The sequence below is a fragment of the Branchiostoma floridae genome, chromosome 1 (assembly GCF_000003815.2).
Source record: "Branchiostoma floridae strain S238N-H82 chromosome 1, Bfl_VNyyK, whole genome shotgun sequence".
Taxonomy (NCBI): domain Eukaryota; kingdom Metazoa; phylum Chordata; class Leptocardii; order Amphioxiformes; family Branchiostomatidae; genus Branchiostoma; species Branchiostoma floridae.
The window spans coordinates 27,021,589-27,035,763 of NC_049979.1; the positions used below are offsets into that span (position 1 = coordinate 27,021,589).

The window sequence follows — 14,175 nt, forward strand, 5'->3', positions numbered from 1 at the left end:
AGTCTAATACTCCACCAAACAGATTTCTTTGTAGGGAAATGGACCATTAATATGAGTCATACTGAATCAGGTCCAGGTTCAGGTCCGGACCTGGACCTGATCCCTTGGACCTGAACCGGACCTGGACCTGAATTTTCTGTACCGGTACCCACCCCTATCATAGCTTTCTGGGGTTTATATATCAGTAGATACATAGTGATTGCTCATCCACGACCCCTGTCGGAACGTTCTATACTGCAGGCGTATGTGTCTGATGTTGGAAGCATTTAGACAAAATGGTAATTTTTACGCCCACCCCCGTTCCTTATTTCAGTATATGTCCTCTGTACGCTCTTCTCACTCGTTTTCGTCTCGATGCTCATAGATTAAACAAATTAAACAAATTTAAAGTTGCACTCTTGGAACCTAGTAACTTGTCCGACCTGCACCTGTGGCCATCCTTGTGAAAGTGTTCATCATTATTTTTTGTATTGCCCTAACTACATGTGTTTTCTAGTTCTAACACTTTCACACCATGCGTAAATCCGTTGTACTATAGACGGCAAGCGGCTTTTTTCTAAAGGTTAACGTTATAGGCCGTCTTGGTGTCGGCACAACTTTTATCAGTAAAAAGCGGAAAAATTTAGGTTGACAGCTAACACAGTTAGGCTACGGTCTATTCAAAATATTTACTTATTCTTGTGGAAGTAAGCCGTACAATGCCCCATTTACTTTATCTATCTAAAAGAAACTCCCCGCCGATTCTTGGCTCATTATCGTGACCTTGCATTTGAAAACAAGATGTGATCAGTGATTTGTTGTCTTGGCGACAGGATTTTTCACGCATGCGTGTCTGTCACTGTGCGCTTGTGCAAGCAACAGTTGGGGAGGTCGGTTAGACCGGTTCGGCCGCTTGGGTTAGTTACAGTGCAAGAGCATTTGATTCAATGGCGTCGGCGGTGCAAAACGGGACTTTTCCAGCCATGGACACCATGGCACCAACACCTGAAGCGCTAACTTCAGATCCCACCACCCCAGCTTACTTCACCACCGAACAACATCTCCTCATGGCCGTTTGGCTCGGTTTTATCGGATCGTTTGGCTTCGTCGCCAACCTCCTGACGGTCCTGGTGTTCTGGTGTTTCAAGTCCCTCCGCACGCCCTTCCACCTGTACCTGGGCGGCATCGCGCTGAGCGACTTGCTGGTGGCGGCGCTGGGCAGCCCCTTCGCCGTGGCGTCTGCGGTGGGAGAGCGGTGGCTGTTCGGGCGGGCGGCGTGCGTTTGGTACGCCTTCGTGAACTACTTCCTCAGTAAGTACAAGTATTTCATGTCTTTGAATAACCATAGAAGACTGGCAAAAATATACTGTAAATGCAGAAACTTTCGTGGTGGTTTGATTTTCGCGGTTTTCGCGGTGGCCGCTTCACTGCGAATTTAAAACCACATTTTTCCATGGCAGTAAGAGAGTACAGTGCATAGTGCTACCACGAACTCAAAACCACCGCGAAAAGTCCTTTTTCCCGCTACCGCGAAATTAAATCCCTGCAAACTTAAATGCATTTAAAGTACCACAAGCATAATAGCAACTGCTGAGATTATAGCAATACAAACATAATCAATCCGATACCTTTATGTTATGTTTAATACCCTATATGTACACAGTTTGTTTTTTACGAACTTGAATCACCATATATGGAAATGTAATTCCTGAAATTACAGAAAAAGTAAATATTCCTAGATCATCACTAGCATAGGTCGACGTATTTACAAAAGACGAGGTTATACCGCCCCTCACGGGGTAACATATATTTTGTATTCTTTCGCTTTCCAAGAATGCTGCTTGCAATGCGCTATTGAAAAATGTATCAAGGTCACATTTACATACATGTCAAACATACTACAAACAACTTTTTAAAGGTACTTGAATGTATGTATCAAAATTTGACTAAAATTTGTTTTGTCGCCATGTTTGTCCTACATCTACATTGTATCTGTTCATGATTTTAAACGTTGAAAACGAAGATTAACAAGAACGCAATCAAATAAGTCGCAGCTAAAAGATATTACTAATTAGTAATACATCTCCATTTGTGTAACACTAGCCTGACTAGGCCATTTAACATAACCAATTTTTTGTGATAACGTTAATTGAAATTACATGGTAAGCGAAGGGGACATATGTATATGACAATGGCCAGGGATTAACATTATTGTTAAAGAGACTGATACTGGTAAAATACACGTGCTGTTGGTTAAACCTAGTTCACCTTTATCCGCGGGTAACCTATATCCGTTGTTTTGGCTATAGGATATTCAGGGATATCAAGTCGACAGACGGTGGTTTCAAACTGCAATATTTTGAAAATATCACAGTTTGATGCATATATATGATGTTCCAATATTTCAAAATATTGCACTTTTGTATAACAACGGATATATGTTACCCCGCGGACAAAGGTGAACTAGCGTTGCATGTATATCTAGACAGATTGGATGTAACATTTTTTGACGCAGGGTAGGAAGAAAAGTCATGAACTAAGTTACACATGTAACAATATGGGCAGTCAAATCATTTACTACTTTGCATCATGGCACATTTGTATTGATTATGCAAATTAGATCATTTGCATAATTGGTATCTGTTAATGTTCCACCTGCCACAAACTACATATGTTACAAGTATTTGAGTCCTGTAATGGGAAACACTGCAAATATATGTCACGAACCAGGAGCCCAAAATTAACCTTGACCTTTGTCTTCCCAACATTTACCCACATACGAAATATCATTGTAATCCATCCAGAGGTTCTAAAGTTATGTTATACTACAAAAGTCCGGAAACACAACCAGACAGAGAGAGAGAGAGAGAGAGAGAGAGATACACAAATACGAACACACACACACACACACACACACACACATACACGCCCAAAACAATATCTCCATTTTCATGAAGGTAGTAAAATTTTGTTCGTCTTCCACTTAGTCATACAATGTTTACACATTCTTCCGCACACTGTAGCATAACCAGAGAAACAATAACTCGACTGGGCCGCCACTGGCGCATTAGTCCAATTGGGACCAGAAAATTGCCAATTACTCGGAGCTTTCAATCAAATGAAAGTCGCTTTACGTGGCTGATCGCAGATGTTCCAAATGTTACGAGGGGCGTGCAATTAGTAATGGTCCTGACCCATTTCCCATAGCAGGAGATTAATGAAACTTGGCACAGTTATTAGTCTTTCTCTTCATAGGAATCACCCAGAGTTATGCATTTCTCCCATCGTTTGCTTTGATGCAGCTCTGGACACCGATTTTGTAGGACACCCCAGGTTGGTCCTCCAACTGATGCCTCATCAATGGCACAAGAGGGACGACCAGGTCTGGGAGCTGTTTCCACAGACTTCCAGCCACGTTTGAATTCAGGATGCCAGCGTTTTACAAGGTCATATGATGGGGCATCATCACCATAAGTTTCATTTATTTCATCAAAAGTCTTCTTTGGTGTGCGTCCTTTCAAATACAAAAACCGGATCACTGCGCGACACTCAACTGGTTCCATTTCACACCTGGTCCATTTCGCACCTGACTAAGTTCAAACACCAGTAAATCAGAAACCACAATTAGTTCAGAGCTGTCTTTTGCAACATAACCCATAGAGATATGAATTATTACACATACAAAATTTCATTTAGATCAGACAACTGGAAGTGGGTCAGGACCATTACTTATTGCACGCCCCTCGTACTGCTTTTTAAATTGGATAGCTCCGAGAATTGGCATGACCTTCAATAGCTTCAAAAGATGAATAGATACGAGATAACGTTTGCTGTACCCCTGGTGGTTTTCATCTTACTCCCAAAATGACGCAAAACAAATGGCTGCCTCTGAGCGCAACGTCTGTCTTCTCCTCTTTTGTTTGATGAATTCCGCTAGTCGGTAACGTTAGCTACTGTTGCCTGGGCGTACAATTTTTAAACAGATTTAAAATAAGTTCTACGGTTCGTCTCCTAGGAAGGCCTACTGCTCCTGAAATCCTCATTTGTGGCGATGGCGGTTATTGCGCTGATTCGCGATTTTCAACGTATGGACCAGGTTCTTATGTTCGAAAGGCTCTTCTACCGCAAAGGATACAAAATCACGCAGAGGGCTGTTTCATCCTTCAGTATCACTCTCTACTGACCCTGATATTTTCTAGACTGTAACTGTTACAGAAAACATTACATTTTCCCCAGGCCTTTTATGTAGAATCCAGAACGTAGGACGTAAAGTTAGATGCTCCTCTCTGTATCTATATAGCCGGTATAACCGCCCTTCGGTGTAACACACCAGCTTCTGTACAGGTATCTGTATCTATATAGCGGGTATGACCGCCCTTCGGTGTAACACACCAGCTTCTGTATCTGTATCTATATAGCCGGTATAACCGCCCTTCGGTGTAACACACCAGCTTCTGTACAGGTATCTGTATCTATATAGCGGGTATGACCGCCCTTCGGTGTAACACACCAGCTTCTGTATCTGTATCTATATAGCCGGTATAACCGCCCTTCGGTGTAGCACACCAGCTTCATAGGCACGCGGCGCAGCAGCAGCTGGTTATATTACACTGAACGACCCGTCACCTCTTACTTTTGCACATCTATCTGCAAGCGTTCTTCAAATATATCCAGAGAAGTTGCCCCTGCTGTGCTCATATGCCACACATAGAAAGGGAAGATAATTTAGAACGCTATCGATTTTCTTGACTAGTAGTTTCAGTAATGCCTGTTGAGCTGCCCCTTAGGGTATGCATACAGGTACTATGGTATGAACGATGGCAATTAGTATAGCTTTTACGTACGTCAAAGGCTTTTGCGCTCTTAAGGCCATGTTAATTTAATCATATGGATGAAATCCACGGGCGCACCAACTTTTGGTCGTTTTCAAATCGAAAGTTTTCCACCTTACTGTGAATGGCACAAAGCGTTAGAAAAATGACCAAATATAACCGATGTGACAAACAAAAATATCGGGAAATGAATACGAATATTAAAGAATTCCAGAGTCGATTCCAAGGTCAAAGAAGATATGAAAGAACAGAAATGACGATTTTATTGTTCAAAACACCATACTATGTTTGAATGTAAGTTCATATATGTGTTTGGTCATTTGTTCCACATTCTTAAATGCGAAAATCTAGGAAACTTTTTTTGGTCAAACTTTTATTTTTTGCACCAGTTCTGGGTTTCCGAAATTATGTCATGATCCATATTACTGAATGGCCAAAGGGAAGCAAATGGCATGGACTGTTGTAATGTTTCTTACTGAATATTGTTTATGGACGGTGTTTCATTTCAGTAGAAATCTGGGCTGTATCGTTGATAACACTACTTTCAGTATAGAGCTACAACCCTACAATTTGTCAGCCTTGCTGATACAAATTGCTTCTTTCCCATTAGTTTAATGCATTTTAATGCATCAAAAGTACCCGAATGCGTCAAAAGTCTCAGTTGAAATACAGTTTCATGTCAGTAGAGTCAACCCCCAAAGGACAGTTTATTGCAATTGGCATGCGAATAATTTGCTACAAATGCCATGTTGATTTGATTACAGGAATGACATCTGTGTGCGCCTATGAATTTTCTTCCATTTCAACAAAAGCAGTTTTGACTAATATGTAAATGGCACAAACCAGCAGCAAAAGGAGTAAATGTATGTCCTAAATTCCAGAAAAATATTGGAAAATGGGCACTTATGTTGCAAAATTCCAAAGCCAATTCAAATCTAGTGAAAGAAGATTTAAAAGAACAAAAATTAAGAATCTATTGCAAAGTATACCATATTCTGTGTTTAGTCATTGGTTCAAATTTTCCAACCACTTATAAGTTGCCTTCATAATGAAATCATAATGAAGTTCGTGCCCGAGGGCTAATTGCAAGTACATGGTATACACATAGTGACAATGGACGGTCATAAACAATATTCTAATCTAATACTAGTGTTGGCTATTTCTTAACAGGTTGGGTTTGACTTCTTTTTTGATTTTTACCAGCATGCTCGCTTCAGTTGGGGGGTTTCCATAGGATGCTATCCATACAGTTGAATCAACATGACTTAAGGCAGTTAGATGTAAATATAGTTCGTCAAGATTACGAAAATGATTTCTCCATCCAATAGTCAATCCCTCTATAGCTACTTGCATCAATCATGTAGCTTTTTAGCTTACTTCATCCTTATATCTAAATCAGCCTTTAAATCATTGATCTGACCATATTGAGTTTATGAATGAATGAATGAAGAAGACCTGGACACTTTTCTTGTACATTTTTTCTCTCACAAGCCAAGGACGTTATTATATAAGGACGTTGTACCTCTATATAACGTCCTTGTACAAGCTAAATACAGGTCATAATGGTTCTAAGTAGATCTGAATAGAGTAAAAGAACTCGTGAAGTAAAAGAGAGTTATCTTACTACATGCAACTACAAAGTCTAATGTATTCTAGTATGTACGGGTTTGACTTCTTCTCGCTTCTTAAAACAGTTGTAAATCTTTCTTTCTTTATTCTTTTTACTCTGTGACTAGAGGGTAACCTCCAGCAACAGAGTCTTGTAATCACTTTGTGCGTTGAGTGTTCGCACCTATATCTCTATGTTCCGTATGCCACAATCGCATGTGGATTGGCATGTCGTCTGTACTCCGTTGGGAAATGATGCACGTTATTTTTTTTCGCCGTAGCTGTTTTTATCATGGATGTAATAATTTCAGCTTTCACCCCTACGCCGTCCGGAATAGTGGTTCAGGTCTTCCTTATGATGGCTCCTTAATTCTTCTGGTAATTGGATACCGTCAAGTAGATGTTGTCCTCGTCGGAATATGCCATCTCGTTCAGGTTTTGCGTTTCCAGTATTGAGGTTGGTTTGACATATGATACTGTTAACATTTTGCGCGGTTGATAGTCATATGCATTTTATGGTTAGAACGTGTTTGATCCTTGGGATATTTTTTTCGCGGTAGCTGTTTTCATTATCGATGTAATAGTTTGAGAAATCACCCCTATTTCCCTGGGGACTGGTATTGTGGAACAGCTGGCCTATAGGCGATGGGGTTTGGCAATTACTTATCTCCAAGCAGATATGGGGTTGTGTTGTGTCCACAGCTGTCATTGACCCACTTTTAAAATGTTCGCCTTGTTTCAAAACTGTCAGTCGAATGGTACACAAACATTGCACTGGCGCTACACCGTCGTGGCAAATTCATAATAATCCGGAAACAGTTTTGTATGCGATAATGTAATGACAGATGGTGTTTAGGTACATTAATCTTGACAATCCTATTGGATGCCCTCAGGTATCGTGTCCATCGTTACCATGGCAACCATGTCGTTCTCGCGGTACTGGATCATCATCAGGCCGCAGTCCGCTCCACGACTGGACACGGTGTACGGCGCATGCGTGGTCAACGCCTTCGCATGGTGCTACTCGTTCTTCTGGACCATCATGCCCGTGTTGGGCTGGAGCCGATTCACACAGGTACACTATGGATGGTCCATCATAATTAGCTGTTCAACCAATGAAAGCAAGGCATTTACCAGTTCAACCAATGAAAGCACGGCAATTAGCATTTCAACCAATGACAGAGTGGCAGCTGCATGTCCGTCAAATAGTACCGTTTTGTGTTTTTGCGCTTCTATTTTGTACCTCTACAATTTGACGGACGTGTGAGGGACTATGGACTTCGTCCAAAAGGGGACATTTTGTAGTGAAACTATATAAAATGACGAGATACAACATCATGAAAAATGGTTCAATTATATTTCATAACATAAGGATTCGACTTTTTAACATAAGGATTCGACTTTCAACCAGTCTTGTTCTTCTTCAGCATAACTGGAGGAAAGTTTGCTCAGAACAAGTCACCTTCCGAAAGAGTAACGTCGGCAACTGGTAAAGGGTAGTAGGTTAACTGGTAGCGGCCCTCGTCCCGGTTCAACGAAGGTTGTTTACGTCGCACGTTTGGAATGCTACATGTTCTGCGCTACCCATCTTCAGTTACAATGAAACAAACCTGGACTAGTCGAAAATTCGGTGATTTGTATCTTTGTGTCTGGAAAGACTACACCGACACAAATCAACTTTCATGGTAATTTTGACAGCACTTTTATATTTATTGTTTTCACTAATCAAATGTAAAGATTTGACTCTAATAAGTGTGCAACTAACAAATGCCGTTATTAGGTTGCGGCCATGACCGTGTGCTCTCTGGACTGGGACCACCACACCCCCCTGAGTAAGTCGTACATCCCGGTGGCCTTCCTGACATGCCTGTTCCTGCCGCTAGGTGTCATCATCTTCAGCGTCTTCAAGACAACCATGCATCTGCGACGGGTAACTTTGCTGTGTCCTTCTTCTTTACCCACGTTCGCTCGTTCACCCTTCCTAGTGCGTACGCGCGTACTCCAAATCCCTGTCGCCGTGCATGCGTGCTCAGAAGTGTGAAGGAGCTTATTAATGCTACAGTACATTTCCAAACTGATGCCCCACCGGGTAGTGTACGGGCTGTTTTCTTGTCTTACATCAACTACGACATTGAATATGTTGAGGTGGACAGAGCGTGATAATACACTGAAAGTAACTAAGCGTGCTAATATTACGTATATATGTGAATATGTGTATACACGTGAATGACGCGACAACCTTTCAAAAGGCGACGGCCGTTTCCGAGATTCAAAATGGGCACATTTGCAGGTCGACTGCGCATTTTCAATGACAGAAATTGTGGGTCATTTGTCAATAGGTTGAGGCCCCTGAGTCGTAAATAGCTCTCATCTCGACCACCATTGCCTCTATTTGCATTAAAATGAATTTTGTTTACGTCTTAGGGGCTTTCACCTTTGACATATTACCCACAATTCCTGTCGCTACACATGCGCAATCGAAAAGGAGAATGTCTAATAACGTGCTGTATTTGCAGGCTGCGGAGGTTGAAGATGAGGTGCCGAACGAGGTCCGGGCTGGGCGGAAGACCACGAGAATCACCCTGGTCATGGCCGGCTGCTGGCTGGTCGCCTGGCTGCCGTACGCCTGCATGGCGCTAGTCATCGCCGCCGGGGGACGGGTCTCTCCTACCGTGGAGGTCCTGGCCACCAAGTTCGCCAAGACAAGCTACATCGTGAACACCATCATCTATTTAGTCATGGAAAAGGAGGTGTGTAAATGCATGTTTGCAAGAACAGCATAACTCGAGAAGGCCTGGATAAACTTCATTTTATGTTTGAACTGACTTATATATAACTGACGTAAAAAGGTCTTGACGAGACCTATAAATCTGGTTAGATACACCCCCCCACACACACACACACCTAACAGCTTGTTACGTCTTTGTGTATATACATGTCATAGTGTTCTCTGGATATGAAATCAGCACCAAGGACATATCAGCAGTTAATCTGCCAACTAAGCGTAGCTTACAGCAGATTATGCGTGCCAGACAGACCTAATGAACAATCCTACAATCTGTTTGTAGTATTACGTTGGAGTTGAAATTGTTTAACGCAAAGAGTTTTAGGGAAATAACTCCTTGCTTGATAAAACAAGTGCTTTTGAGAAAAGCTTGCCGTTTTTGCCGCATGATAAAAGGATTATTTTTATTGGCAATAGTTCACCTCATGTATCCCATATCCGTCTTTTCAGATTCGGCAATTCGAATGAAAATAAAACCTTCATTTGACGGGTGCACAAGCAAGACTTATCAGCCTTGCATTATATATTGAATGGCTGTTAAAAAAAAAGATGAAATAATCCCAAACCCTTTTTTTGTGTAAGGATCCTATATGCAGTATATTCTGGATTTGGTCTTACCACGGACAAGTATCCCCACTAATCTGAACCTGGTATTGCGTTCTTCAACAGTTCCGCAAGAGTCTTGTCCTTCTGCTGTTCTGTGGACGAGACCCTTTCGACATCCAGATCGAGCAGCCGGCGTACGAGAAGGCAGACGTGTACGTGGAGCGGCTGGTAACGGCGGAGCCAATGGTGGAGATGGAAGCCGTTAACGTCCGCCCGGCCCAGCAGGAACCAGCCAGAGCACCGTTCGGAACTCCGCTGTGATACCCACACAACTCCGATGTGACACCCTCTCTGCCATCTCGAAATTCTACTTGTTTCATTTTTCTAAATTTATTTTGAAAACGTTTATTCAAATCAAGGCCATTTGGCCAATTCTAGGCAATGAAGCAAGTTGGTGGAAATTATTATGCTAGGAGATAGGAGAGAACATGCAGCTAATACAGAAGGGCAACAGTTGTCATCGAGAGAGTTCCATACTTTGGCAGTACAAAGAACCTTTCTTTTGTCTCATCGATGTATAGAAATATCATTCTCAAATCTAGAACAGTAACCAGCCGATACAAATGCGATTGATTGTTGAAAACAAGGAGTTCCCTACAACCTCCATGATAACTCACACAGGGATGGCAATAGGTTGCGGTGAACGTTTCGTCATGCTTATGAAATGTTTTAACTTTTCCAATGAGCCAAACAATAAGGGAAAACAATAACATATCGGTGAAATGTTTTGTCATTACCAAATTGAAATGTCTTTGTTTTTAATTACGTCTGTTGCAAACGTAAGATATCCAGCAATGTTTGCGTGCCATAGTCAATACTTAAAAATCTATAGGCATCCATTAATTGTCTAGATTGTGCCAAATATAAATGTTTCAAAACTGTATATGAAGAAATATGCTGAGGTTTTGGAGAGCACTTATTGTTGACATATTGAGTTAATATCATGAAATCAGCGTATACATACTTTTCTCATTACAGGATCAATGTTGTAAGTGTTGTAATATATATATTTGTATGTAATTATGTGACTTTTAAATATTTATATATTTGTCAATGCTCTAATGCTCCCGATGCAAACTCCTCGTGGAGCGTACTATTGTTCTAACGCATGTAATTAGTAGAAGTGGTGATGGCATGGTAGTCCTGTGATGTGTGCTAATGTGTTGTACAGGAAAACGACCACATTTGTTCCATTAGGCCACAGCATGTAAATTCTACGGATGGCATCCTCTGCAGGATGCAAAAATAGTGAGGTAGGGCGAAAATAAAACAAGATGGGTAAAAAAACAATATGGCTCAATTTTCAAAATAGACACCATAAACGTTGTAACAAGAGCTGAAGTGACAAAACATGGGAGCGCTGACAACAAATCATTCATTCTTGTATTCAAGACGTGAACTAGTGTTGTAAAAGTGACAGACCACCAAAAGGTGATAGACTGGTATTACTTACCAAATTGGTACCTACGCTCATGGCTTCCATGGTGGTGCAACTTTTGCAACTATCCAGCTGGTTTCACTTCTAGAACTAAGAATTACAGTCATGGCTACCTCGCTAGTGTCACTTCTACAATGACAATCATTAGGCTAAAACACAACTATTACATACCTTCCCATTTTGGTACTTTCTCGTCATGTTGACCATTTTCCAAGAAGAAAAATATATTCTCGTTTTTTTTCTGAAATCAGGCAAAAATTAATAAGCGCGCGGATGTCATCCATAAAATTTACTTGCTGTGGCCTGTTGCTTATTGTCCTTGGCAATCTGGTAACAGTTTAGTCGTGAAAGCCACCTGGTGCTCGTCCTATTGTGTTTCCCATTGAATCGCACGAGTTGGATGTCATTAGGTAAATTATACATTACTTATATATGCACGGAAGCGTAAGGTGATATCGGCCTTATTTGCGAAATTTAAAAGTTGGTTGCTTAATCGCTGAAAGGGGCATTCCACTCCAGAAGGGAGTCTTGTTTTCCAATAGATAACGTGTCAATGAATACATAATCAGCCGAATTTTGTGGCATTCACCTTGGGATGAATTGCGCAATGTGTGTTTTGTAAAACAATATGACATTTACTAAACCCGATCAAACCCTTCCCATGCATTCCCTATACGCATAGACACCTTGTTTATCGGGCATATTTTCGGAATAAATGAGGTTCGCTAAGCACACCAAGAAGGCAAATTGCTCATAAGATAGCAAAGAATACAAGAACAAGATGAGATTTCTTAGCGAACCTGAAGTTAGTTTTGTAACCGTACCTAAAACGTTTTGCATTGTATTCAGCCATAGGATTAATTCAATTAGAGGGTACTTGGGGAGTTTAGTAGAAGACTGGATGCTTTTGAGGCACGTGGAGCAACTGGGTACTTGATCGTATAATGTGAAGTAGTATGCATTTATTACTTCCTAAAATTAATACCTATCAGAAAATAACACTCCCGTGTGGAGTGGAATGCCCCTTTAACCGCACCTGTTGCCGACTGTTTGCAGACTACATTTACTGACAGTCACAAAAACGTCGTCAATTTCTCGCCGATTGGTCGACCGCATGAAATGGCGCTTTTTAACTTGAAAAATGATACAGATATTTCTTAAATGAATCTTAATCATTGTCCTTTGGTATTTGACCCAGTGCCACTACTGCAAAACTGAGGATGTGACACTTTGGTTTGTATTTACATTAATATTGAGTGATACCGAATGGGAGAATTGGCGAAAAGTGCATGAAATGCCCACTTTGGTTTAATGCTTGGGCATAACTGGCACTGCCTCATACGTCATAGGTCTGGTGTACGATTTTCAACGTACTTTCAAGCAGGCTGTGGCTGAAACATATCATCTGGTAATTCCTTTCCTTTCTTGTAGAATTTTGTGGGACAGATGCTTGATAATCATAATTCCAAGAGTGTCTTTAGGGAAAGGGGGCATACATGTGCAGATATCAAGACTGAGTGAGTTCCGTATTGGTATTGTTTGGCTAGTGCATGAAGCTAATCCAGTAAAACTAAAAAAGAATACGTTCCTCCATGCAACTCATACGGACTTGAATAAATGCCATAGAGTTGCGGACGGACCATAAGTTTGTGATGATTGTATGTCAGGATCCTTGTGACTTTTTTTGTCCACTATCTGTATCTGTATCCATCTGTATCTGTACCTATATAGCCGGTATAACCGCCCTTCGGCGTAACACACCAGCTTCGCAGGCACGCGGTGCAGCAGCAGCTGGTTATATTACACTGAACGATCCCACCGATCACACTAGCAACCTAAAATAAAGTAAAACTGTGAAATGTGAAAGTACAAATAATGTCTTTTGTTCTGGGAATAAAAGATGTACCATTGAAGACAAATGCACTATAAGCTAAACAGTGAAGGAACAAAAAGTTTATTCTTTTTTATTGTGTATTATTTTGAATAGTAACTGTTGTACGTGTATATGGCAATAAAGTTTTTAAAAAGTATAAGCTTGAGACATTGTCAAAGTGGGGTGTCTAAGGCTGTGTAGCTATATTAGGTAGAGATATGGATACTTAACCACGACTGACTGACTCGCAGGGATATATTCCATTATTCGCTAGTAATCATTATTAGCTTGGTGTGTTTTAAAAAGTTAGTATGGACCTTGATTTCTTCAGGAAGTACCTTATTGCAATTCGACAAGACAATCTAAGTAAATTAGTACACAATGAGATCATCCAGAGGCTGTTCTTTATTTCTAAATGCTTGTACTTCGATGTTTTTTAAATGATACTTTACAGATTTGCTAATATCAATGGAAACAACTTCACCAGTGTCTGACAATACAAGCTGAAGACAGTCAGTGAGGATACAAACTTATATTAGGCCAAAGCAATTGAAGTAACTGTTTCTTGGAATCAACAGCTGCTATTTTTCCACAAATGAAAAAAAAATCCATTCAAAGAATTTTCACCATTTAATTACTTTGAAGCCATTCAAGAACTTTGCACTGTAGTTAATTGGCCTAAGTGCCTTCATAAGCTTCTTGTAATGTGGGCACATTTACCATTGCAGTAAAATTTTTAATTCATGAAGGACATATGAACATAAAAACTTTTTTTTTCAAATAATTTTCAACAAACAGGATACTGTACACTGGCAGTGTTTGCTTTCAAGCTAAAAACTTGTTTGTATATTCTTTTTACCTAGCACTTACTTTTACCCCAGACCTTTTGCAAATTTCAGAAAAATTCCCAAAAAAATTCAAATTGGTGTAGCCCTACCATTAGACAGGTGGGCAGCTTACAAATTGTCAGAGTGTTGACTAACATCACAGGCAAGAAAGGGACTATGTACAGGATGGCAATGCCACAACATTACTTCAACAATTCATGACAACA

General features: G+C 40.7%; 1 protein-coding gene across 1 annotated transcript; it reads left to right on the forward strand.

Annotated features, from left to right (window-relative positions):
- The first annotated feature begins 864 nt into the window (after positions 1–864).
- Positions 865–11,458, forward strand: LOC118430370 (pinopsin-like). Its single transcript, XM_035841222.1, has 5 exons — positions 865–1,290; positions 7,313–7,494; positions 8,200–8,349; positions 8,936–9,169; positions 9,874–11,458. The coding sequence occupies exons 1-5, from the start codon at positions 927–929 to the stop codon at positions 10,069–10,071; spliced, it is 1,128 nt and encodes a 375-aa protein (XP_035697115.1). The 5' UTR covers positions 865–926; the 3' UTR covers positions 10,072–11,458.
- Positions 11,459–14,175: the final 2,717 nt, after the last annotated feature.